The sequence below is a fragment of the Cheilinus undulatus genome, linkage group 22, assembly GCF_018320785.1.
Source record: "Cheilinus undulatus linkage group 22, ASM1832078v1, whole genome shotgun sequence".
In the NCBI taxonomy this organism is placed as follows: Eukaryota; Metazoa; Chordata; class Actinopteri; order Labriformes; family Labridae; genus Cheilinus; species Cheilinus undulatus.
In genome coordinates, this window is record NC_054886.1 from 26,777,547 (window position 1) to 26,803,991 (window position 26,445).

At 39.6% G+C, this 26,445-nt stretch overlaps 1 protein-coding gene across 2 annotated transcripts in view; it reads right to left on the reverse strand.

The window, feature by feature from the left end:
• The window catches only part of si:dkey-172j4.3 (diacylglycerol kinase eta), a 117,535-nt gene extending 93,035 nt beyond the window's left edge, over positions 1-24,500 (reverse strand). For both annotated transcript variants that reach the window (XM_041779314.1, XM_041779313.1), the window contains exons 1-3: positions 24,133-24,500; positions 22,956-23,258; positions 18,683-18,787 (exon numbers count right to left, since the gene is read on the reverse strand). In XM_041779314.1, the coding sequence (XP_041635248.1) occupies positions 18,683-18,787; positions 22,956-23,048 (198 nt within the window). In that variant the 5' untranslated portion in view covers positions 23,049-23,258; positions 24,133-24,500. The remainder of the gene's footprint in view (positions 1-18,682; positions 18,788-22,955; positions 23,259-24,132) is intronic.
• Between the last annotated feature and the right edge of the window lie 1,945 nt (positions 24,501-26,445).

Sequence of the window (26,445 nt, forward strand, 5' to 3'; positions counted from 1 at the left end):
GCAAAAGAGCGTGCTTATGAAAGTTTGAGTGCGTGCGTGTTGCGGTGACTGTGTCTTGTTTCCTGTTAAAGAGGTTTCGAGAGAGAGAGAAGCTGACGAGAACCAAGAGTGAGTCTATTTTTGGCCACAGAGAGAGAAAGAAGATGAACAGATAGGAGGTTAAAAAAAGAAAAAGAGCGGTGCACAGAGGCGTAAAAACAAAACAAGGAAATTAAAAGGGGAAATGGAGAGAAATGAAAAACAAAGCAGAGAGGAGTAAGTGAGAAAACGGGTGAAAACTGACAGGACGAACGGCGGCAGAGTTTTACAGAACTGCTGTTTCCCCTTTCTTTTCAAATTTTCACTCTTACTCCTGCTCTGAGTTTTTCTTCACCCCTTTTTTCTCAGAGACATACACTGAGACATCAGACGTCATGTTTTTGTCAGTTACAGGTGCAAGTACTGAGCATATTTGGATATGAAGTGTCTGTCAGCTATGCTACGATGTTGGTAACAGCTGAGGGCCGGATTTTGGAATTGAGTGGCTTTTACGCCTGCTAAAGCTGTGCAAATGAGTTATAAAACACCGTCTTATAAGCAAAACACTGGCACTAAAAGCCACACAGAGACATTGTGCACAAACTTTCCAGTGATCAGGAAAACAATTCAACCCCTGTTTGACTTGACTAAAATAACCAGGGTCTGTGAAGTCCACTTTATCCACATGTGTGGAGACTGTATGGAGATATTTTATTATGGTTATAATAAGAAGAAAAAGAAAACTACCTTTGATTTAACGGGTAAAAAATATTCTTTGTCAGTTGTGGTTCTTGCCCTAAATGAACACATTGATACTATCATTCCTGCAGGACTTGATGGGAAACTAAAGAAGTGCTTCCCAAAGTGTGGGATGCCATACCCAGCTGGCCCTGGCGGTGCCGCAAGAGGTCATTTTAAAATCAAAATACTTGATTACGTGTTTTTAATGTCCAATAACTGCCATAACTCAGCCAGCACTACAGCACCGGTGTCAGGGTTCAACTGGTGTCGGATTAACTGATGGCATTCCATTAAAAGTCTACTCTACTGCTTTCTTCTCGGTAATAACAATTTAAGAAAAGCCATCTGAGACACAAACCAGGAAAGAGTTTGCAGAGTCATAAAGTACGCTTAAAGAGACGAATACTAGAAAAGAAAAAATAGGTGACCTTCGAGATGAATGTGGTGACTCAACTGTACTTTAAGGTCAGGTCAGGTATGAGCGCATATGCTGGTTTGGCACTTTAACACCTCAACTTTAGTCCTGTACTTCTCTGGCCTCCTGATGGCCATCATCTAGGCCTGCCCTAGGCCCATGCTCCATCTTTCCAGGTATCCCCCTCCACAATGCATGTGGCATCAGGGGTTGAATTGTGGACCAGCCCACTTGTTCCTCAGAATCCATATATGCAGTGAGCTGGATTAGCCTGGGAAAGCGTGCCAGGTGCTGATAAAAGCACAGCTGCCACTTGCTTATCAAGCAGCTGACCCTTCCCATCCCTGCTCTCACACATGGTCTTGCCACCAACACCCAAATGTGCTGAAGAGAAGTCGTCACAAAGGAGTCCAGTCGGCTCCATTGTCCAGGCCTCACAAGTGTACAGTAAGACTGGGAGGACCAAAGACCGAAAGACTTTTGTCCAAGAACGCCACATTGTCTTGCTCAACGAATCCATCGCGAGTCCAAGTGGCAGCAGACTGATGTACTCTGTGACTCCACAAATGCTTTCCTAGTGATGTCAGTCTCTCTGAACTCTTAGCAGTGGCACTCTTTTGTTAGGAAAGTGTGGAAGTGAGTCCTTGTTTTTTGGATTGTACGAGGCTGAAGGTTGGCGCTAGAGAAATTTAAGGTTTAAAGTTTAACTAGAGATAGAAGATTATTTGCCAGATATCCATGTCTGCAGATATCAAAATTTCTGTTGATATTTAAAACTAATATTTTGGCTGTGAATATCAGCATATATCAACAGTTAATTTTTTGCCATTTGTACTATTAAGTAGGGCTGTTGCGGTATACCGGTATTGACGATAACCGTGGTATTAAAAAACAAAATTTCATTATCATGTTAAAAATGTGCATATGATAACATCATGTAAATGATCCAGTGCCACTCCAGCGCCATCACGAGCCCTGAACATTTTTAATAAGCCCATCAATGTAACAGATCATCAACTCCTGCTCTCCTCTAACCTCTGCGCCCCTCGTTCTGAAACCGTCCAGCCTCACTTCGGCGCTCTCTCTCTCTCTCCCTCTCTCGCTCTCTCTCTCTCTCCATGCGCACCCCCGGCATACGCACATTGTGAGCCCAGCAAGAAGTTTAGAGAACACAAGTTTTCTTTTTCCTCGTTCATAAAGCTCTTAACGGACAGGATGTAGAGATAGAGCCCTGCGTCGGACAGCTAACACCTAGCTGCCCATTCCCCCTGATCTCCTGATCATTAACACCTGCTGGTGCGGTGTGTGTCCTCCCTCTCTCTCACCTTAACGCACATGTGTGTCCAATTCCTCCTAAAGTCTGACCATCCATGTAATGCACAGAATGACAGAAGCAGGTTAAGAAATTATAATATTGCATTCACTTAAGCACTGCCCTTGACAAATAAGGTTTTTCACTGTTCTAAACCAAGTTTTCTCACTGAATGAAGCACGAAAAAAAAAGTCTCACATCCTCGTCAGCTATAACGCTCTAAAAACATCAGCAGCTGACAGCCTGGACTAATTTAACTGGACAATATTGATAAGAGTAACATCAGGGTGATATTTACAGACTACATCCTTTGGATGATGGATAGAAGGAATTTCCCCTCAAATAACAGAATGTTGGCTCAGTATCTCTGTGCCAGTCTCCCTTCCTGTGCATCATGATGCGCATCAGAGCAGTGGAGACGCTGATACTGTCTGCAGCGCTATGAGGAGCGTTAAAGCTTCTGTGCGCATTTAAAGAAATTAGACTGTGCCTTGTTTACTAACTTAAACAGTTTTAGTGCAAAAATTAAATTCAGACCTGATCCCAACGCAGCCATCTAACTCAGTTCTTTTAGTAGAGCTAACAGGATAATTCTGGTTAAAAACTGCTGCAGGTGCTCTTGAAATATGTCTGTAATTAATTATTTCCTAAAGTGTTTATAACCCTATGTTTCTGACATTGTTTTTGGCATTATGATAATGTAAATCCTGTGTGGTGGATAAGTTTATCAGTCAGAGGTGGAGCCATGGGGGGGCTTGTGGGGTCTATGCCTCTAATGTTAACTCAAAAGCCCTGAATCTTTACCTCTGGTGACAGTGTGTTATCTCTGATAACTGATAAATGTAAAAAGAACTATCTTGGATTTTGATAACAGATTGACCCTGCTGATCACAACATGGAAATTTCATTCTTGTTGCCAAACTTTCTTTTTTACTTTGAAAAGCTTAAAAGCACATGCTACAGAATAAATAAAAACCTTACATTAATATTTCTGCATTTTTTAAGAAATATGACCCTCCGCAATGACAAAACAGCTGCAGTACCTCCTTAGACAGGTATTTTGAGTGTAATTCTTCTGCCAAGAGAGAACACAACATAAATAAAGTTAAAGACAAATTTGATTAATTGTCCTATTATTATTTATATTTTTATCGATATCGTGATAGTATCGTTATCGTGACATTTTTTGCCCACGATAATCAGAGGCTAATACCATATCGGGGTCCTTTGAATGATAAAGTTAAGGAAACATCTGACAAATGGTCAGAAATTTTAAGTACACTAGGCAGGGCTCTTATTTGATCTCACATAGAGATGTGGGTGCATTTTAATAGTAGTTAAGGTGGAGGGTGTGTGCTTTTAAACTATAAATTACAACAGGAAACACAGTTTGTATGTACGTTGTTTTGGTGGTTTGAACCTGAAATAAGTCTTCTTGTCTTGGTTATAAAATAAATCATTCACATCTCTCTATAAAACACCTGCTCTTGGGTTATTTCATGCATGCTATATCATGAATACTCCTGTGGGGGGAAAAATAAATATTGCACTTAAACTTTTTAACTGTTTAAGAACTTCTTGCTTTTCATATCAGATGTTTCTTACATTTGATGTCTTTTTGATGTATTTTTAGCATTTTGCAATCAAACAGTGTTGAAATCCCTTAAGTAAGAAAATAAAGGAGCAGAGCAAGGCAGCTATTATCCAGCTAAATGTAAGTTTAAATAGCATTTGATTGACTAGTCTGAAGGGGAGAAAATGCTCAGAAAACAGGAAGATTCATCATGGGCTTAATGTGTCATTCAGTCTATGATGTCAGGCTGGTGTGCTGAGTAGAGTGCGGCTAAAGTTAGCAGCTAGCTTCGCCAGCTTTTCTCCTTCTTTGCAGATTCAAATTGTGCTTAATTTGGTTGTGCATCACTTCTCTTGACTAGTTTTTACATGAGTGTAGCCCTAAACAGACTACATACAACTTTATTTCCATTTTCTAGTTAAAAATACTGTTGTACCAAGATGCTACTACAAGATGCGAACCACAACTTCTCATGTTAAAGTCCAGGAAGGAGCTGTGGAAAGCTTCGGTATGAAGACAGTGGCCATTAATTGAAGCTACAGCAACTGCTAGTGGTGGAGGGCTTCATTAAAGTTGCTCTTTTCAATAATGGGTAACAGTGGTTAGTTTAAAGCCACTTTAAGCCAGGGCAGATTTGATCATCTGTATCAAAAGTAGTCGAATTTTCATATAAAAAAGGCGGGTATTTTGAACTTAGAGAACTGCACAATCGAAATGTGTAAAACTTATGGATGGAAAACTTTCCTTGGATCCACAAACGTAAGGATTTCCAGCTCTTTGAAAGTGAAACAGACTTGACCTGAGAAGTAGCAAGAAGTTTGATGATCCTAAAAAACACAAGAAGCAACTTTACTTGTTAAAGTTGGAGTAAAAATACCTCTCTACAGACATTTTATAAAAAACAGAGGTAAGCTTACACCACTCTGTGCACAATCTAAAACTTTGGCTAACTGAATCAGCAGAGCGGAGAAAATCCTCGGTCTGACACTTTAAAAGATCTCAGCTCAGGCAGACGAGACAAACATGACACAACTCATGTTTTCTGTTGTCAGTCTCCATTAACCAGCCGACGACACACACTCACACTAACACAACATCCAATGAATGCTAACACGCGTTAGCAGCTCCTTACACGAAAACAAACGCACACCTGTCAAGAATGTAACGTGTTCACTCATTGATGGAAGCACACAAACGCTCACATCTGCTGCAGATTGAGAGCACAAATGAGTTCATTAGCGACTACACACACACACACACACACACACACAAACACACAACTATTCAGTCACACAAACGCACACAGTGGAGATATTGTTGTCTCCTCATCATTAGCACATTTCCAGAGTGAGTGTCACTATGTCAGACACAGCCGCTGTGGATAACTCATCAACTTTGTCTCACACAGACACAAACAAATATGCTCAAACACGTTCCTTAATAGCCCGTCTCAGGCTGAAGCCTAATGATGCTTTTGACTTTAGCTGCCATAGGAACAAGGACAAATGGGATTGGGAGGTAAAGGTAAGCGGGTATGGAGGAAAGAAAGTGAGTAAGCAACCTCAATTCCAAAAAAGTGCGCTGGGTAAAATGTAAATAGAAACAGTATGTGATAGTTTGCAAATCTCATAAAACCATGTTTAATTCACATTTCAGATGTTGAAACGGAGACATTTCATGAAAATATTAGCTCATTTTGAATTTGATGGCAGCAACACATCTTAAAAAAGTAAGGACAGGCTCATGTCTACCACTGTATAAAAGACTGGAAAAGTAAGTGGTAGTCATGAGGCGAATTTAGCAATTAATTAGGTTAACTGGCAACAGCTTGGTAACATGACAGTTTGGTTATAAAAGGAGCATTTGAGAGAGGCAGAGTCTTTCAGAAGTAAAGATGGGCACCAATCTGTGAAAATCTAAAGATTATGGGACAGTCTCAGGAAAATGTCTCTCAGTGTACGTTTAACAAAGACTTTGAGTATTCCACTATCTAGAGTCCATAAGAAAAAGAAATCTCTGTGAGAAAAGGACAAGGCACTGCATTGGTTTTAGAGCAACATATGCTCCCATCTAGATGTTTCTTTCAGAGAAGGCCTTGACTATTTCAATAAGACAATGCTAAACCACACACCACACCCATCACAACATCAAGGCTTCACAGTAGGAGAGTCTTGGTGATGAACCGACCCACCTGTTGTCCAGACCCAGGACTGTTGAGCTGATAGAATCCTACATCAGAAAAGAATAGGACAACATTCCCCTCCCAAAACACCATCAACTGGCCTCCTCACTTCTCAGACGTTTACAGATGTTGTTTATGTTCTATATAAAATATGGGTTTCTGAGATTTGACAGTCATTGTATTGTTTTTATTTACATTTTACACAGTGTCCCAACTTTTCTGGAATTGGGGCTGAATGTAGTTTTGGTAACCCTTAAAGTTATAAAGAGTCAGAAAGTATGTTTAAAAACTTCACATAAACATATATCATGTACTGTCCTAACTTTATCATCTTTTATTTTTCATCCAGATTGGCTCTAAAACTGATTATTTGACAGTAAAAACCCATAAAAGCTTGTTTCATGCTGTTTTGTCTGACTGAAATTGATCAATCTTTTTAAAGACGGAAGTATGCTCAATCATGAGGCTGTACAGAAGCTGAATGAAACAAAGAAGGACACAAAGAATCAGAGTACTAAAAAATGGACTTTTATAAGAGAGAACCGGAGCTAGATGGAGCAAATAGATGAAGGGGGAAGAGGATGAAAGGAAACAGGGAGGATGATGATCAACAGAGGTCAAAGAGGACGGAGGAAGCAGGTAGAGATCAAGGCAGGAGGGATAAAGCAGAACCAGGTGGCGGCAGTAAAAGAAAAAATCTGAATAGGAATGGGTACAAAAGATAAAGACAAAGAGAAGATGAAAAAATACAAAAATTGGAAGTGAAAGGAGATGTTAAACATCACAAAAATGGATTCCTCTTTAATGCCTCCATCAAAAGTGATATAACAGCTCTACTCATCTTGGAAAGGCTGGGAAGGATGCTCAAATGCATTGGTTCAAAATTGGTCCTGTATCTGCTTAACTGCTTAACAAAGGAGTTTGTATACTGGGTGGAAGAAGTCACAAATTTACCTCACAGTGAATAACAGCATTGAATTAACTGTAAATCTTAAATGAAGGCAGTGGAGTCAACTAACAACAGACTGGACTGATATGCTCTGTGATTTATATCATTGCAGCTATTATTATTCCCTGGCACAGAGCCAGACAGCTGCACTCTAGCCAGAGTTCACCATAAGGTAAGGGGGCGGGCTAAGTGCTGGAGTGCTTGTCTATTTTTCACTTGAACCAGATGAAGCAGGAACAAAATTCTTACCTGCTGAAGGTGTGTTTAAATCCATATTTAACTTATCTTTAGTCCTGGACAATTAAAAGAAGCAGACTGTGGCTTTGTCTCTCTCAAAGCAACCACAGTTCAATCTCTCCTGTCTGTTAGCATTGCCTTACTAAAGTTCAGTATCCAGGGTATCCGGGGTTTCTTCCTGCCAAATCTCACAATTAAAGTCTTTTTTAAGAGAAACAAGGAAACTGAGTTTTTCAGCACCAACGTAACAAGAGACATAACTTTACATAACTCAGAAAATTAAGTATAAGGAATGCCTGAAGAGTTAAATACAGGATAAAAATATGAAACAGAAATTTTAGTGCAAAACCGCCTGCAAATGTGATTGTTTCTCTGGTGTTTTTTGTTTTTAAAAGAGAGTTAGCATATAGCAGCATATCAGACAGATGATACCTCCAGTCAGGTCATAGCATTTTTTGTGAGTGGGCGTGGCTTCATTCAATGGGCATGCCCACACCATCCTAAAGCAGATTTTGAAGCTTAATTTTAAACTTAGAGATGTTTTTTAAGACTGAAATTTGGCCTGGTGGTTCATAACACTGTGGCCTGTCATACAACAAACCAAAAATGAAGATTTTTTTATCCCTTCACAGGGACTTTAAACTATTTTTGAGTGATAGTGCTTCAATGAAGTTCACTTTTTATTTTTATTTAAGCAATATTTTTGACAAGGTTGCAGTCAAATTTATCATTTGAACATTTAAATGTTTATTTATTCTAATAAAAGAGAAAGTAATTTAATTTGAGAATGTTTGTGGTCTACATTTTTACCCAGCAAACTTAAAAAAGAAATCACATATCCATCCTATCATATATTATTTCTTTAAAATGTGTAGGAAATATTTCACGTCTGCCACTAAGTGAAAGCAGGATGGTTTTTTAAAGGAGCTGGTCATTTACTGGCCATCATAAGGAGCCAGTTTTATCAAAAGTACCATTTTAAATGACTGATTCGGTTTCATCTATATTTGTCATTTCTCTGTCAAGAAACTGGAATGACTTGGGGGAACACGAGGTCAAATCAATAGAAAATCAGTTTGGCGGCTCCAGTTAACAAACAGAGTCAGCCAGAGAGACAGACGGACTCTGTTCATAATCTCTGTGTGTGGCTGAACGCACTGGTGTGTGTATGATTAACAGCCATGTACAGTAATTTCATTATAGCAAATCAATAGTATACACTGTGTCCAGTGTGGATCATGTTACATTAGCTGCTTTACTATGGATTATCTATAACATACAGGCAGTCATGTTGGAGGTGCTTACATTATATATTACACATGTTTAAATTCAGACAGCATACAGGAGTCAGCCTACATTTAAACAAGAATTATGTCATTGCATAACTAGGACTGCTACTTTTGCTGCTGTGGTATTAAAACATGTATCCTTTGATGGTTATTTGCTTCAGCAAGGTATAGAACTGTAAATGGTACAGTATGAGGAGGGGTACGGTGTGGGCGGGGTGGTTTTTGTGGTAGTGTAACTGGTATTAAATATGAGAAGAAGAAAGCAAACAAGGCTGAGTAGAATTGTTTCTTCAGCTAAAATGAGCACAAAGTGATGCTAAACATGTCAGCTAGCATTTTGCAACAAGTTAAACCACAATATTGCTAAATTAAATTCATGTTTAGGTGCTAAAACCCCCTCCTAAAACAAGCTTGTGAAGTGAAACCCAGCTCATGTCATGCATGTGATCCAAGACAGATGTGTTTAAAGGCCTGTATGTTAAGTTCTCGGTACTTGTAGTTTGTAACGTTTCTTTTCTGTGGAGTGTCTAAAGCTGATCCACAGTTCCTGATGTGGCTAATCCCAATAAAAGTCTTAAGAGTGGGGATATTTACTGTGAAGAACTTGTTGTAAATAATGTGTCTGTCCTTAAATAAACTGAGCTATAGCAGAGACAGCAGCAACTGTGCCGAGCTACAGTGTTTACAGCTGCTTTTTTGACCACGATCAGAGCCGCAGCCCATTTCCTTGAATTATCTTTGACATAAAACAAGCTAGTCATGAGTTAAAACAAACCTCTAGTATTCCAACCACTGTTTAAATGGTTGTACTGGAGATTTTAAAAAATCCCTTTTGCACTTGGTTCAAGACAACCGAGGAGATTATTTCCAGCATATAGCCTGTGTTAAAGCCCAAGAAAAACTGATAAACACTGTGCAAAACAAGTACACTTTCTTTATCTGCCACTTTTTTCAGTTTTGTTGTCTTTTTGTCCTTTAAACTGTTGTAAATTTGCAACTTTAAAAACCTGGAAATTTTGGAGTTTCTAGTGTAAAAGTTTAAGACTTTCTAAACTTGAAAATTTCAATTTTTTTCTTGTAAATTTATACTTTTTTAAACACTGAAATTCTAAGTTGGATTTTTCTGTGAAAATACAAATTTGTAATCTCAAACTGTGGGTATTTTCCTTAAAAGTCGTGACTTTTTTCAACAAAAATGTATTAATTCTCCTTTCTTTTCCGTTTAAGTTAATTTAGGGTCCAAGCCATGTTATAACAATTTTAGGTTTTTCATCAGTTTTTATTTTATTTCATTTTCATCTTTTGTTTTACATTTCAGTTTATTTTCATTTAGTTTTTCCTGCTAGGTTGCTAGTTTAGTTTACTTTATATTTTCGATTTAGTTTAGTATTTTTTAGTTTTAGTGTTAGTTTTTTCAGCAATATCGGAAACCAAAAATTACCACTGTGTGAAGTCTTCTCCAATCAAATCTAGTGATTTGCTCTCTCCAGGCTTGGGCGTACATGTCAGTCATTTTGCTGCTGTCAAATACTAAAACTAAGGAGTTTTTTTCTTTAATATTAGTTTAGTTTAGTTTTCTAAGCACAGAATTTAGTTTTAGTTAGCTTTCATTTTTTAAAATCTTAGTATTTATTTAGTTTTAGTTAACTAAAATGATTTTTACATTTTAGTTTTAGTTATTCAGTTAGTTTTAGTTAACTATAATAACCCTGGTCCATGCCCCACTGAGATATTTGGTGCCTGCCCAAGGGTGCCTGGACCCCAGGTTGGGAACCACTGTTTTACCAACATGTCAAAAAGGTTGGGCATTTCACTCATAAGTGCACGACAACACAACAGATGTTTAAACGATGAAAGTTGTGCTGAAAAACTCCAGGAAATAAAAGTACCAGTGACCACATTAATACCAGTCTACTGCTCACCACTAAAGCCTATTATTGGATATTTCCATTATACGTTAGCATCAAGCTAACAAACGCAGATGTTTATCTTGGTCCCTCTCTTTGAATAGTTTTCTATAACTTTGAAGGGGTAACTTTCTTTGAAATGAACATCAGTTTACTTCTTTTGGTTTAAGTAAAAGCTAAATTAAAAGAGTAAAGCTGTTTTTGGAATGCTTTATAGTGTAGAAAGTGTGTTAGGGTGCTTTCAGCTCTAATGTGTTTGATGCAAGTGCCTCAACAAAACTTCTTAAATAGTTATGACGCCTCCTCTGCAGTCGTGCCAACCTGTGGTGAGGGTAAATGTGAGGGTAAAGCTTGGTATCAGAACCGGCTGTGTGCTGTATGGATGTCTTATATAACTCTGTCTCTCTTTGCTACTTTCCACTCTGACTCCATCTACTCACTAATTCTCTCCTCTTTGTCTCTCTCCTCATCTCTCTCCATCTCTCCCTCTCAGTATTGACCCACACACTGTTGCAGCTGTATCACATCAAGCCCAGGGCATAAATCAAAGCGCACACACATACACAAAACAAAATCCCACACGCTCATGCACTCTCCTCAAGCCATTTCTGTTTACCGTCCCACTCACACGCACACATCCATAACTCGTCCTCATCTCCATTGCAGTGAACACCCACACAGACTTCTGCTCTGGGAGCGAGATGGAGATAAAAAAGAACAAATATAGTGGGGGTTCGATTCCAAAGCACAGCGCAGGAAGTCCACGGGAATGAAAAAATAAGAGTAAAAAAAGGTAGTGTTACCTGTCGGTCACCACTCGAAACTCCAGAAATATGACTGGTTATATAATTTGAGGTGGTGCTGCTATTTCAGAAGGAAGGTGTTCATCCAGAAGCAGCAAAAGTGGAGATTTATCAATACTCCACTTCCAATCCAGTCCAAAATTAGTCATGCAGCTAAATTAAAAACAACAACCAAAGTGCTCTAAAGTTTGGCATAAAACATTAAAAAAAAAAACCACAATAAAAGACTTGAGGCAAAGTAAAAACAGAAGAAAATAAAATAGCAAGAAGAAATGATAAGATATGAAAATTCCAGAAGTAGTAAACATTCAGAAAAAATATACATACTGTTGTTGTTTTTATGTTAAACACTTCTGCACCATGCGTGAAGTCGTCCACTACGTCGCTCACTTCCTGTATGTGGTAATGCGTGGTCTACCATTAAGGGGGGAGTGCAGATTTTCAACTCAGGAGGTACTCTAGAGCTCTGAAAATAGCGCGCTCTGTTGTCTTAAGAGGGTGCGGTGCAATACACATTTTTGTAAAAATGATCATCCAATCATCAATCATCCAAATATGTTTGGAGTTTCTATTCTGTTTCCAGGTATTGTTGCATTTGTTCAACCCTCAGGCATCACTAGGGACATTTTTTTTCCATTTGGGCAAATTTTTCCTCTTTCTCTGCTCACCATTTTGGCTGCGTTAGCGCATATGGTCTAATTTTTTGCAACAAAGTTTCTTTCTAGGAAAATTTTCAATTGCTCTTATATGCCAGGGAAACACTGTGAAACAAATTTACTAACCTTTGAAGTCTTTAAGGACAAAAATGTCCACTTCCAAAAAATTGCTATAAAAACTTAACAGATTAATATTTATTTCTGCTTTTTTGCATAAATCTCTAAAACAACTTCAGCTGTGCTCAAAACTACTACCAAACTAATACCAAAAATGCCAGTTTGATTACTTAAAGTTAATGTTGTTTTTTAATTTAAAAAAAAAAAAGCAAAAAAATGTGATATCTTCCTCAAACCAACTGTTGGATGGCTGGGGCATTATTTCTAAATCCAGCTTGGATATGTCAATGATTAGCCAAAATATTGACTTTGATGCATTATTAGTTTTTGTGTAGCATCTGATTTAAATTTTACTACCCTTTCGAGTCATTAAGGACCAAAACGTCCACTTCCAAAAATGGCAATAAAATAAGTATACCTAATATATTTTATCTGCTTTTGTTGGTCAAATCTTTTGATCAACTTCAGTTCTGATCAAAACAATTGATTATTGAATAATTATAAGGATTTTAACCCTTTAAATGCCAGTTTGATTACAGAATGGTCATATTATTTCTAAAAACAACCCACACAAAACAGTCATTATTTATAAGTAATGTTGGGGGGGGGGGCATTAAATCAGTCCTGAATATGTCAAAGATTAGCCAAAATATTGACTTCGATGAATTATTGGTTTTTGTGTAGCAACCCGATTAAAAAACAACATTGACTTTAAGTAATCAAACTGGCACTGAAAGGGTTAAAATCCTCAAAATGATTGGATGTTTGGTAGTTTTGAGCACAGCTGAAGTTGTTTAAGAGATTTATGCAAAAAAAAAAAAAAGCAGAAATAAATATTAATCTGTCAAGTTTTTATGGCAGTTTTTTGGAAGTGGACATTTTTGTCCTTAATGGCTTTAAAGGGTAGTAAATTAAAGTGATGCCTGAGAATTAAAACCATCTGAAAAATACCTATAAATTCAAAAATGTAATATAAAGTAATTAATTAACCAGTGCAGAGCAGATGTATGTAAAGAAAACAAGGAAATACAATAAAGCAAATGAATAAGTGCGTTAGAAACAATAAGTCAGTTGGAGAGACAGAGATAAAAAGGCAGAATAAGGGGAGGGGATGTGTTGTGTACCCTCACGTCTCCCATGGAAAAACCATAATGAAGGGACTGCCCTGCTCTCTGTGTGTCCGTTAGCGTGTATTTTAACGTGCACCTTCATTACAGCCGCCGTGATCGGCCTACTCAAAGCCACAGCAGTAGGGCCACACACAAATCACAAACACACAATTCACCGAAGCCGTTTGCTCTTCCGCCTCATTCTATTCCTGTGTCTCTTTATTTTTTCCGAACAGTAAATGAGAGCAGCGCAAACAGGAGGAGGTGGAGGAGGAGGAAAAGAGGATGATGGGAAAAATGAAGGAAGAAGAAAGAGTGTGAAACCTTATGTAACTGAGCCTGGAGGTAGAAAAGAGGGAGAAGGACGAAAAGAAGAAAGAGAAACAGAAGTCAAAGGTCGAGAGCACAATCTGTTTGAGGAAGACGGTTAAACTGACACCTAAAGACCTTCATCAACAGTTTCTGGAGAAAGAACAGAACTTTAAAGTATGAATTAAGCATTATTTGTTCCTTAAAACGTCTGAGTCACATGTACATTCACTACAATATGTTTCAATGGAAAAAACAACGTGACAAAAACGTACAGATGCAACAGATGCAACACCTGAATTACGCTCTGAAACCATAAAGCATCATATATCCAGGTATAATGTAACGTATTGATTGGAGTTTATATGTAGAGTTGCAGCATGTTCTCTGGATTTATGGAAATGGCACTTGTTGGCTTCTATCCTTATGAGAACCTCCCTTTAACTAAATTTAGACCCTTAACTTAAGTGGACAGTCAAGTGGGATGAGTGCAGGCTGTTATAAAAGCAGGCCAAACCATTAAGGTTAACTATTAATGTGGTGTAAAATTAGATTAGAGCTGAGTTGTTCTCTCCTTTTTAAAGAGAAGTCACGTATTTGATTATGCTGAATAAATGTTGCTGGGGTTTGTAAACATGGCATGATCGCTGTTTTTCTGATGATATTTGGTTTGTTGCTAAGACAAAATATCAGAGGAACAAGGAGCATGATATATTTCCTTTTATTCAAATTTAGCTTAACCTTTGCTCCACATTTACTGACCATTCGAAAGGCTTGCAGATGCAATTTATTCCCAGCAATTCTTTACTTTTAGATTACTGTTTTTAACCTTTTGATCCCTTGTTGACTGATGATACTGCTACAGATAAACGGTCAAGCTTCTGCACACTATTTAAAATGCACATGATAGCTATGGAAAGGAAATATGCACAATAAGTATAGATTTTTTTACTCAAGGAAAGAAAGTATTCACCCCCCTTGGATGTTTAACCCTTTTATTAATTATATAAATCAATCATGGCCAATAGAATTTGGATTTCGAGCAAAAAAGATTACAAAAAACTCTTCAATGTCAAAGTTAAAACACATCTTAGAAGTAATATAAATGGGTATTCCTGGCTACCATTACACCATGAAGACAAAAGAACACCCTTAGCAACTCCAAGAAAAGGTTATTAAAAAGTATAAGTAGGGGATGGATACAAAAAAACTTCCAAGGCACTGAAAACCCCTCAGAGTTCAGATAAATCCATCATCAAGAAATGGTGACATGCTGACATGACTGAGACTCTGCAACTGTTGCCCAGGTTCTTCACCAGTCAAAGCTTAATGAGAAAGGGGCAAAGAGAAAGACATTGTTGAAGAAAACTTATTAAATCTGGACTAGAGCTCGCCAAAAGGCATGTGGGAGACTCCATGGTCAAGTGGGAGAAAGTTATTGTCTGATGAGACCAAAATGGAGCTTTGTGGCCACCAGATAAGGTGCTATGTTTGACAGACATCAAAAACCGCACATCCCTACTGCGAAGGACAGTGGTGGCAGCATCATGCTGTGGGGATGCTTCTCAGCAGCCGGCCCTGGAAGGCTTGTAAAGATGGACGGTAATGTGAATGTGACAAAATACAGGAAAATAATGGAGGACAACGTTATTCAGTCTGCAAGAGAACTATGTATTTTCAAGCAGGACAATGACCCGAACCCAATGACCCAGGGACTGTTCACAGCCGACTCTGTGCAACCTGACAGAGCTTGAGCAGTTTTACAAAGACGAATGGAGTAAAATTGCAGCATCCACACAGATTCAGCGCTGTGATTACAGCCAAAGATAATCTACTAAATACTGGCTTAAAGGGGAGGATATTTATACAGTCACTTGTTTTACATGACATATTTTTGATATTAAATAATTAGCTTTTCTGTCATAAAACTAATTATATCAACCATGATTCATTTCTGAAACCAATAAAATACTTATCATAGGCAGTGTATGACTGCAGGTGTGAAGTTTTTCATAAGGTAGCTGACTTTTCAAAACCATCTAGTGTTAATATAATGAATACTGTATCGTTGTAAAGCATCAAAATATCTTTATAGTATCAAAAAGTATTGAAATTTATCAAACATGTTGCCAACCTTAGGCTACATGCTCCATATTTTTCCTGTATGGAAGGGTTTCTAACCAGTTTTTCAAAGAGATCGGTGCCAAACTAAAAAATAAAGCAGAATTTCACCTCAAGCCTGATCTCCAAATACATCTTACAAAAATACAAAGACAGGAATCCACTCTTAGAGCAGAAAAATGCTAAATCAGTCCAGTGAATGGCATTACACGAAGCAGCCAATAAACAAATCTCCAATATCATTTCCCTTTGGTTACAGTGAGGTTGTAAAGCACAGTGTGAGTATTTGCATACCCAATTTAAGCTTGATAGGGCAGGGTTGTAAATTTCTACTGAGTTTCAGTGTCATTTCTTAAACATGATACTGCATAAAAAATAGATCAAGTTTCAATAAGAACTCCATTTTAATTAAAACCAATAAACATTCAGTTTTAAATATGAGAGCCCCCAAGTATCAAAAAGCTCTTCTCCAAACCCAAAGATATTTAATTACAGAAACATGAACTCCCGTCTTCAGAGAGCTATCACCACATCTGTATAATTATTTAGGGACTTGTGGGTGAGAAACTGAATTAATCTAATAGTGTCGAGGTGTCATGTCACAGCTGATAAGAATTAGCGCCGTCTTAACAAGTGCGCTAAAAGGCTGCTGCTCTAACAAGTACGGGAACAGACAGGGGACAAAATAAGCAGAGGCAGGGGGAGCATGGAGGGGGTTTTAATGTGAATGTAGAAACATTTCACTGCTGATTACACGCTAAAAACATGTACACAAGAAAACAAAGGGGCACAGACCCCCTAATCTGCTCAGGCCATTGTTGATACTAAAGAATAATCCTGAAGAGCTTGATCTAAGTCACATGACTGTAGGTAAACCTAATCCTATCAACACACAAACACTGTCTGGATTATACACTCACAGAAACGTAAACGTACCAATCAGAGAACGGCCAGACTTGATTTACAGCTACTAATTTCAACAACCTTCACGGTCAATAAAAAAAATCGACACAAAATTAGCTGATTTATTTTGTTATCTCAAAGATATAACAATATCATCGGCGTATAATGATATCTACGTGGATTTAGCAGTTGAACCCATATATTTTGAGCTTTTCTTGCCTGAGTTGTGTCTACTTTTATTAATGAAGACATTCCGGTATGAGAAAATATTTTATAATTGTCTTATGTAAGGTAGCAGGTTGACCATGCTCTGCATTTTTCAATGTATAAAAATCAATAATGTTCTAACTCAGGGGGTCAGTACCCAAAAGTGGGTGCTAGAGCTGTTCTCAGATGTCTTTTTTTGTTATTTTTACTGCAGTGCCTATAAAGTATTCACTCCCTCGGATTTTTTACCTTTTATTAATTTTATAAATCAATCATGGTCAATATAATTTGGGGTTTTTGACAAAAAAAGATTCTAAAAACACTTGAAAACTGATTTCTACAAAGTTAAGCCAATGAATAAAAAATATGTAATGGTCCAGCCAACTGGTGCAAGTAGTCTCATAGTAAGTGAAATGGGGATCGCCTGAGCGCGTCTTAAGTGGTTGTAGCATAAAGGCACCTGATTCTGGAAGTTCCAGTCATTGGTTCATCAGTATTCCTGGCTACTATTACACCATGACATTAAAAGAACACTCCAAGCAACTCAGGAAAAATGATATGAAAAGTATAAGTCAGGGGGTGGATACAAAAAATTCTTGAAAAGAGCTGTTGAGCTGTTGAGACCTATCTTAACGGAAATAGTGCTGTTACTAATGTTTATGTTTTTTTGTTTTTTTTGTTTTTTTCAAAACAGCCACATTATATTGATTTAGATTGATTTTAGATTGGTTGAGTTCAGGGTGGTAAAGGCTTTGTCTACTGATTACTTTAGAAAAAAGGTATTTTCTCTAGAAAAATGTCCAGACTAATATTAATGTTAAATATTTATGTCTTCCGCTTTGGTTCATATAAACACAGAAATAAAACAAACATAAAAGATAAAAAGGTTACCCTCTCATAACACCTGCCTTCTAGAATCCTCTTCTACTGTTTCTTGCTTTAAACCATGGCAGCCCTCCATGGCGTCCTCATACTCTTATACGGCTGTGCACAACAACCTCAACACTACATTACGGCAGTGTCCGATGAGATTAGCCAATCAATACCAGACTGATATCCAATCCCATTATGTGCTCCAGGAACAAACGTGCCATTATTGGATGGCTTGACGGGTATCCTGTTCTCACCATCGATCGGTGCATGATTTATAGTTGACGGTCAATGCAGGGAATGGCCGACGATTTCAACACGTCCATGAGAATAACCTGAGCAGTTGTCATGTGCATGTATTGTTAAAAAAAATGCTTTTCTCTGTGAGGAAATAAGCTCATCAATACATAATGAGGCAGACTGGTGTTTGGGAGTGGATTTGCCAGTAAGAGGCTGATATCACACCGTCAATATCTTTACTGTAAAAGAGACCACACAGCTTTAAGAGACTTAGAACTCATCTCTAGCACGATGGTAAGAGAAGAAAACGCTCAGACGGGAAGTGGGCAGGAAGTAATGTGACCAGAAAGAAACAGGTCTGATTTAAGTGTTAGTAGAGTTAAAACAGAAAGAGCTGGTCTCATTGGGTTTACTATTGTGGATGAAAAAGATCAGAACTTTCTTTTTGCACTTAAATATTTGATCCCTCCCTGGTCTGCTAATCTGGCTTTTTACCTTAAAGAAATCCTGTTTTGATACATAGAGTAAAAAATTTCTCAAAGCAGCACAAGTTTAAAAGAAGACAACTATAAAAAAGAGGGTGACACAAACAGTTGTCAAATAAAATTCTGTGATTCTGTTTTCTGGCACTCTTGTGTTAAATATGCATACTTTTGAAAGCAGGTTGTCAGGTTTTAGGCAAATCCACACAAACATGCCTACACTTTAGTTAGTGCTGTCCTACCTTGGCTCGGATCTGTCCCGAGGTCGAAACTTTACGAATCAACTTGTGTGACGTCTCTTCTTGTTCCCCGTCGCTGTCTGATGACTCTTCTCCCGCCTCTCCAGCCTGAAAATTGTACATTTATTTCAGATTTTTGTCATAAAATTACTGATAATATGCATTTGCAGATATTTAAGGCACACTAGCATTGACTTTTCAGCTATTCACCAACCAGATTTAAACATTTAAATGGTACTAAATGTAGAGGAAAGGCAACCTGACATGCCAGATGGACGTGTTTCACACATCCATCCGGAAAACCTGCAATACTAAGCGTTTGGGAAAGGGCCTTTGAAAAAACTCAAGTATGTGATTGGATGAACATTTTTTCTGTCACGTTTACGGGCCAATCAGAGCAACAAAACATGTGACGTAGCCGCAACCGAGGTGTGCGTGCGCAGCTACCGGGGAATCACGCGAACCATGGCGACTGTAGACATGTCAGTACTAGACTTCTGTTTTGAAAAGAAAACAACTCACTGCTGTTCTTTGTTCTTCTTTTAATGAAGAAATGTTGTCAAGTTCTGATGAAACTGGCACTTTAGCCTGGAAACAGGCGTATCCATCTGCTTTGCAAGGTTAGAGGAAAGATCTATCAACATGATTTGGGTGACCTTTTCTTGTTGTATGCATGTTAAGAAAGGCTTGCGTCTAATCTTGCAGCTGTTCTATTGACTAGAAAATGATCTGCAGAGACCATGATTACAAGAGAGGCACCACAAAACAATCAATGATGTTAAAATAAGCAGTTTAGCTGATGCCAATGCTGATGTTTTTATTACTTCTTTTGATGAAACACAACAATTCAACCATTTTCTCTCATTTTAACCATGAAAACCCATCCGATTTTATCCAACAGGCCACATCTCCTTCTCAATAATCCACTTCATCTCTGAATCAGCGGTCAGGTATGCCAAATACCAGCTTCAAATTGATACACGACAGATGGTCAAAATGTGGGCCAATACTGATGTTAAACTAATGCATCTGTGCATCTCTAATGCTTACTATATTATTAGAGCTAAAAAGCATAGCACAACAAAGTAAGAACGTTTGTGTTTGGTAGGTTATTTCTTTGTTGTAACAATGCTTCTTGGCAATAAATCTTAAACCGTTGAAAAGCCTGTTTATTCCCCTTTTAAATGGAGCCACATTTATAAGGAAAATGCATTCGTGGGATGAGTAGCAGAGCTGAGTATGTAGGTTGCCCTATGAAAAATAAGCCAGATCTTCTCTGCCAAAGCCAAAAAGCTTATTTGGCTGTTGCTATTGACTCTTGTTTAGAGCTGCTGGTACCCCCAGGTGCTGCCAACCAGGCATCTGATTGCAGCCAAGGTTTGCAGGACAATATGGCTGACGGCTCTCTGCCAAGACAATCCGGGACAGACTGCATTCAGCGGGTATCCGGTCTCAGGGCTGCCATGACTGCCCTCCACTGTCAGGCCCGTTTGCACTGGTGTCAGCAACATGGGCACTAGAACTGGAATATGTGGAGGAACATTTCCTTTAGCGATGAGTCCGACAACAGTTGGATCGTCGGGTCAAAGTGTTGAGAAGACAAAGAGAACACTAAGCTGATTGCTGACCAATAGAGTAACATCTTTTGGTGGAGGCAGTGCAATGGTGTCGGGCGGCATCACCCTTACAGGAGGCTTGTCATCATTGGAGGCAATCTCAATGCTGAGAGGTGTCAAGGTTAGACTCTGCATCTCCACAGTCTGGGACAGGAATCTCTCCTCCGAGATGACAACGCTCACCCCTATAGAGGTGGTGTTATCAGAGACTAAATCCAGACTTTGGGAGTGGGAAGGATGGAATGACCTACCAGGAGTCCTGATCTCAACGCCATTGAACACTAATGGGATTGGCTTGGGTAGCCGTTTGTGTCAGAGTGACCAACACAACCACATTGGCTGACTTGCGACAAATGCTGACAGAAGAATGGGATCCCACAGGCATGCTAAGACATGAAACATTTTTTAGCCTGCTCAAACACTGATTAGAGCCATGTCTCATAGGGAGGATGATAGGAAGGCCCCATTCACTGAGCTTTTCAGAGGCAATTCCTTTAGTGTGCCTGATTGGAGCAGTGTACTGTCATTTTTTTAAATGAACATGAACCAGGTTCATCCACACTCTTTGTTTACCCAAAAGAGAAGGATCAGAATAGTGCCTCTATATGATCAAATGGATCACTAACAACCTGAGCTAGAGCTTACAGTCTACAAAGTACAGTGGTCAGGTCAGGTATGCCAGTTCGGCACCTTGCCAGGTAAACCTTGGTCCTGTACTGCTCTGGCCTCCTGATGGCCACCCTCCAGGCTTATGCCAAGCCCAAGCCTCATCGCTCCAGGTTTTCTCCCAGCTGGCCCCTCCATGACACACCTGGTTGCCCCTTGCGTCTAAACCAGACCACCAGGTCATCGGCACCCAGTATGCAGTGTACTGGATCAAGCCTGGGAAGGCGTGCCGGGTGCCCATAAAAGCATAGTTGCCATTTCCATATCAGACAGCTGACCCTTCCAACCCCCACTCTCCCAAGCACATTAGCATTAAACACAGAGAAACGGCAGTAGGCAAGGCTCAAAAAAACCTGGATGAGTGTATGGTCCGGTTTGGTTGAGTACAGATTTGCCATTGTTTAGCACCTTAAACTCTGATTTTACCCGTATTTCCTCAGCTGAAAAACGCCCAACATCACTCGTTGTGGTTGGAAATCTGTCTCTTTATAGAGATCAAGATCATTTGGCTCAGCTCAGTAGAGCTGGTTGGCTCCCAAACGGATCTTTATTTGGTACCAGTTTGGCTGTTCAAAAGTGGATTAAATTCCCTGGCCTCAACGCAAGCTATGGAAAAGTCGCTGTTTTGTAAAGTGTCATGATCATACTCAATGTATGTAAAAATTTTCAGACGATAAATGTAGTGTACAGGTCCATTTAGGGCGGTAAAGTACTAACTTTCCTCTGTTTCCATTTATTCAAATGGCAGTCCTCCACTTCCTGAACCCCAACGGGCATTTAAGATCACTCACGTGCAAACAACCTATGAGGAGAGGGGCTGATGCTGCTCAAGATGAATATAAGTCTACGATGATGGGAGACCTATCCACGCTTTGAACAATATTAAACTCAATGACATAAGAATCTATTTTTCAAGCAAACATCAGACATGTACTTTTCACCAACCAACAAGCTTTATCTAATGTCAATGATGACCAAATAATAAGATTTTTCTTTAACTGAAGGTGCACAGGGCTGCACGCCAAATCAGGGGTTGCCTCAAAGCAAGAAGGTTCCTGGTTCAAATCCTAGCAAGGACCTCTTCAGATGTTCTTGCCGTGCATGCTTAGGTACCTCGGCCTGCCGAGCTGGTGACTCTAAATTGGCCAGAGGCGGAAGTGCAAGCGTGCCTGGTTGTTTGTCTCAATATGACTGGCAACCAGTTTAGCCCAACAACAGCCGGGTTGGCTCTGCCCCCCCACAACCCTCAATGAGCGGTGCACAAATGGATGGATAAATGTAAACACGTTGAGTTGAAGTGTTGCTGTACTCAGTAAAAATCTAAGTCTTGAAGTCGGTCAGAGCTTCATTATGTTGGACGTAGGAAGGAAAGGCCGACTTTATTTACGCCCAGCTGGTGCACTTCGGCTCAAGATGCCTGGAAATATACTATGACCTATGACTTCCCGAACAGTATTTATGTGTAGCTCTCAAGTCTCCCTGGTTGCCCTTTTTGGAGCTTTTATGTGCTGACATTCATTGCTACTGTAAAACATCAGTAGTATCTCCTTCAAAATGAGTAAAATTAAGTTCACATGTGAAACAACTGGCAGATGTAGGACTTAAAAGGTTGTTTCTTCTGCTGGAATTATACTGTTTGGACAATTTTAGTTTTAACTTTGTGAAATCATTCCACATTCACAGTTTAAGGTGTAAAGGTCAGAAATAACACAATCTAAAGAGGCTTGATATTACTTTTCTACATTTCTTCTAAGGCCCACAGACAAGTGAGACAAGTGGTTGGATCTAAAAAAGGGCACTTCTTTCAGAATAATGTTGTTTTCTGATTCTGTGTAATTAACAGGCTATTTCTTGAAATTATGGGGGAAATCCGGCACCATTTCATCATCTGTATTTCACAGGAACTTATTCTCTGTCAAGGGACAAATGCGGTTATCAAAGTGTGTTTTTCCTATTTCTGTATTACTGTTTAACATAAACCGAACTGTACTTACAATATGAGTCCTTTCCGATTCAGCCTGGGGCGACCCCAGCGACTCTCCGTGCTCCGACACATACAGGACGTTTGGATTCAGCTTGGACGCCATGACGAGCTCGAAGAAGAGGACAGGGAGAGCGATGAGGCGCAGGTGGGGAAGAGAGGAGCACTTCTGGATTAAAAAAAAAGAGAGTGGGAGGAGGACAGAGTGGAGTTTCGGGAGGTGAAAGCTCGGCTAAGTGGAGGAAAGAGAGGATGACGGATGGGACAGCCGGCTCCGGGACGCCACACTCTCGCCGATCTCTCTCTATCCAGGAGTCTGGAAAAGATGGAGGGATGAATTATTGATTAGTAGAAAGCTTGCAGGAGTTTTATTTTTTGGCTGCTGAGGTGCAAAGCCCTCTTCTTCTTCTACTGTTATTAATTTTCCTCCCTCTTTGCACTCTTTCAGTTAGAGACAATGACTTCTGTTTTTCAGTTCCTCTTTTCTCCTTCCTGTGTTTGTGAGAAACAGAGCTTTTACACTTTTATTGTGATAGAGCAGAGACGATGATGATGATGATGATGATGAATGGGGAAAATGAAGGGCAAACACACTAGGAGGATAATGATGACAACAACAGAGGTGATCATATGGCTCATTACAGAAGGACTAATACATGCAATAACAGCCGGTTATTGGCTCGTGAGCATGCATCCCATTGACGCACGCGCTCTTGCACACTGTAATATCATACTTCATGTGTGTTTTAGCATACAGAGGTATTAGACATCAAAAGTGTCTGTAAGAGTGAAGTGTGCAGGCTGGTGGGCGCGAACGTGTGTGTGCGCGTGCGTTTCCTTGATTACGATGTGGACACGTTATTCAAAAACCTGTCTGCATCTCCTAGTACCAAACTTTTGCAGTAAATTTAACAAAAATGGGCATATTTTGCATGTATTTTAGGTTTTAAATGTGTTAGTTTGCGCTTTTGGATGCTTTAGGTTTAAAATAATAAATAAAAGCGGTGCACAACAGGCTGTCGTCCGTATCTAACGTGGGAGCTCGCCGGTTGACAAAAATACAAATCAATATTCAATTTAAGCTGTCACAAATGCGGTAATATTCATCAAAATACCGCCTACTCTTCCTCCTCTGCACAAATAAACCTCCTCTGTTCTCTCGTGTGTCGGTAAATATGATTATTATTTACCTTCGCCCGGTAATGTCTTCCTCCTTCTCCCCCCGCGGAGGTTAAATCAGCGGCGGTGTCTCCCTCTCCTGTTGCCCGGCGTCGGTCGCTCGTCAGCCGGCGTGTTGGTGCTCGCGGGGCCGGCGGTCAGCGGCAGCGGCGGCGGCAGCAGCAGCAGCAGCGCGCGGGTCTCTCCGGTGGTGCTCGCCTTGCAGAGAGAGACGCGGTCATACGCATAGCGTCGGAGCGGATCTGAATCAGGTAGGAGGAAGAGGAGGGAGGGAGGTGGAGGAGGAAGATGAGGGAGCAGGGGGCGAGGAGAGAAAGAGAGAGAGAGAGAACCAGAGAGAGAGAAAGAGGTTTGAAAGCGGCCGTGTTGAGTCGCCTCCAGCCGCTTGTTCGGAGGTTAAACGGAGAGCAAGCTATGCGCGTACACACGCATGCGCGTACAGGAGAGAGCGCGAAAACAGTTAAGGAAGGTAGGATGCTAATAAATATCAACTGTTGAGTGCTAAGTGGAAAGTTTGGCTAGGTTTGCAGTCCAATTTTTTGACATTGAGCACCTGATACAGCTCAGTAAAGATTTACAGCATGGCCTAACACTGACCAGAAAGTAATTAGTTAATGTCAAATTGATATTGCACATTGAAATGCTGCATCTATTGTCTAAAGCTCATATTTTGTACATGCTGGTGTAAAAACCTTTAATTTGGGTAGAGTCAAGGCTGTTTATGTGGAGGAGAACTTTCTGGGAGGTCAGCAAAATCATGGTCCATTTAAAAGTGAAGCTGGGACAACCATGTTTTATTTATAACCTGAATAATAATCACTCTTATCAAAGCAACAAAAATAAATTGTATTTATTTTTGCCTTCGTACATTAAATGTTTTTTTTTTTTTTTAAATGTGAACCCCTTCTCTTAAAACATAATAACCTTTTTATTGGTAATGTTTACAATGTGGAGGGGACACAAAAATGATTACAAAAGTAATGTTAGACGCCCGAGCTAAGCCATGATGTGCATAGATGTCTGAAAATAAAGTAGAAGAATCTGAGATGAATGCAATGAAAACTAGAAAAGCACTCGGAGAGCGCAGACCTCCGCCATCAGCCCTATCTCCCAATAGTGAAGAATCCTTTAAAAACGTTCCTGGATTCACCAGATTCTCCCTGGTGGAGTGGAGACACGGTGAGGCAAGGCACTGGCTTCGCTTTGTGTGGACTGTCATGGTGGAAGCACCCATGGTCGCACCGGACGACTAAAAGTCATGGCAGAGGGTGAATATTCCTCTATTCTATCCTCTATTCCTCCCAGCATTGTGAGTATTCTCACCACAATTCGCTGTCTTTCTCTCTGTTACGCTCGGACTCGTCTCCTCAACCAGCGTGTGTCTTTCAAACTCTATAAACTCCAAAACTTTGAATAAGTTACTCATGTCCGCCATCTCCTGGTGTAAAGTGGTAACAGCGCAGACCTCTGCCATTAGCCCTATCTCCCAATAGTACAGAATCCTTTAAAAGATTCCTGGATCCAGACGGTGATCCGGATCAGTCCCAAAATCTAATCAGTTCTTCCTTATGCCATTTCTGACATTTCCTGAAAATTTCATGAAAATCCATCCATGACTTTTTGAGTTATGTTGCTAACAAACAAATCACATAACCTCACACAACCTCCTTGGCGGAAGTAATTATTCAAATAAATTGCCTAAAATAGGCAATAAATGGTAAGAACAGGCTAAGAGTGGCAAAACAATTGCATAAAAGTTCATTAAAAAGGGGAAAAGTGTCAAAGAGCAGCACAAATGGTTTAAGATTGGCAGAAAAGGTGGCAAAATAGGCAAAAAGCTGTAAAATTTTGATCTTAATGGTCAAAAGTTCGAAAGAAATGGCAAATATGGGCTTAAATTAGCAGTGGAAGTTGCAAAATGAGATACAAGTGGCAAAAATTGGTACAAGTGGCATTAATGAGCATGAAAATAGAAAAAAAAAGTTGCAAAATGGGCATGAAAATGGCAAGACCAAGGTAACAGTGGCAAAACGGGCAAAAAGTGGTAAAATGTGTTCAAAGGGGCCATAACAAGCTTGCTAAAAAAATGAACAGAAAGCAGAAAAAAATAAATTAAAAGTGGGTAAAATCGTTGTAGCTTTTGCTGTATGCTTGACTGTCTTGCTGGAAAACAGAGTAGTTCCCTTGCGGACTGAATAATAATTTCCTCAAAGAGCTTCCTAAATTTTGCATTCATTTTACCCTCTACCTTCCCAACTTTTCCAGGGCCAGCTTCCAAGAAGCATCCCCACATTATGATGCTGCCACCACTGTGTTTCAAAGTG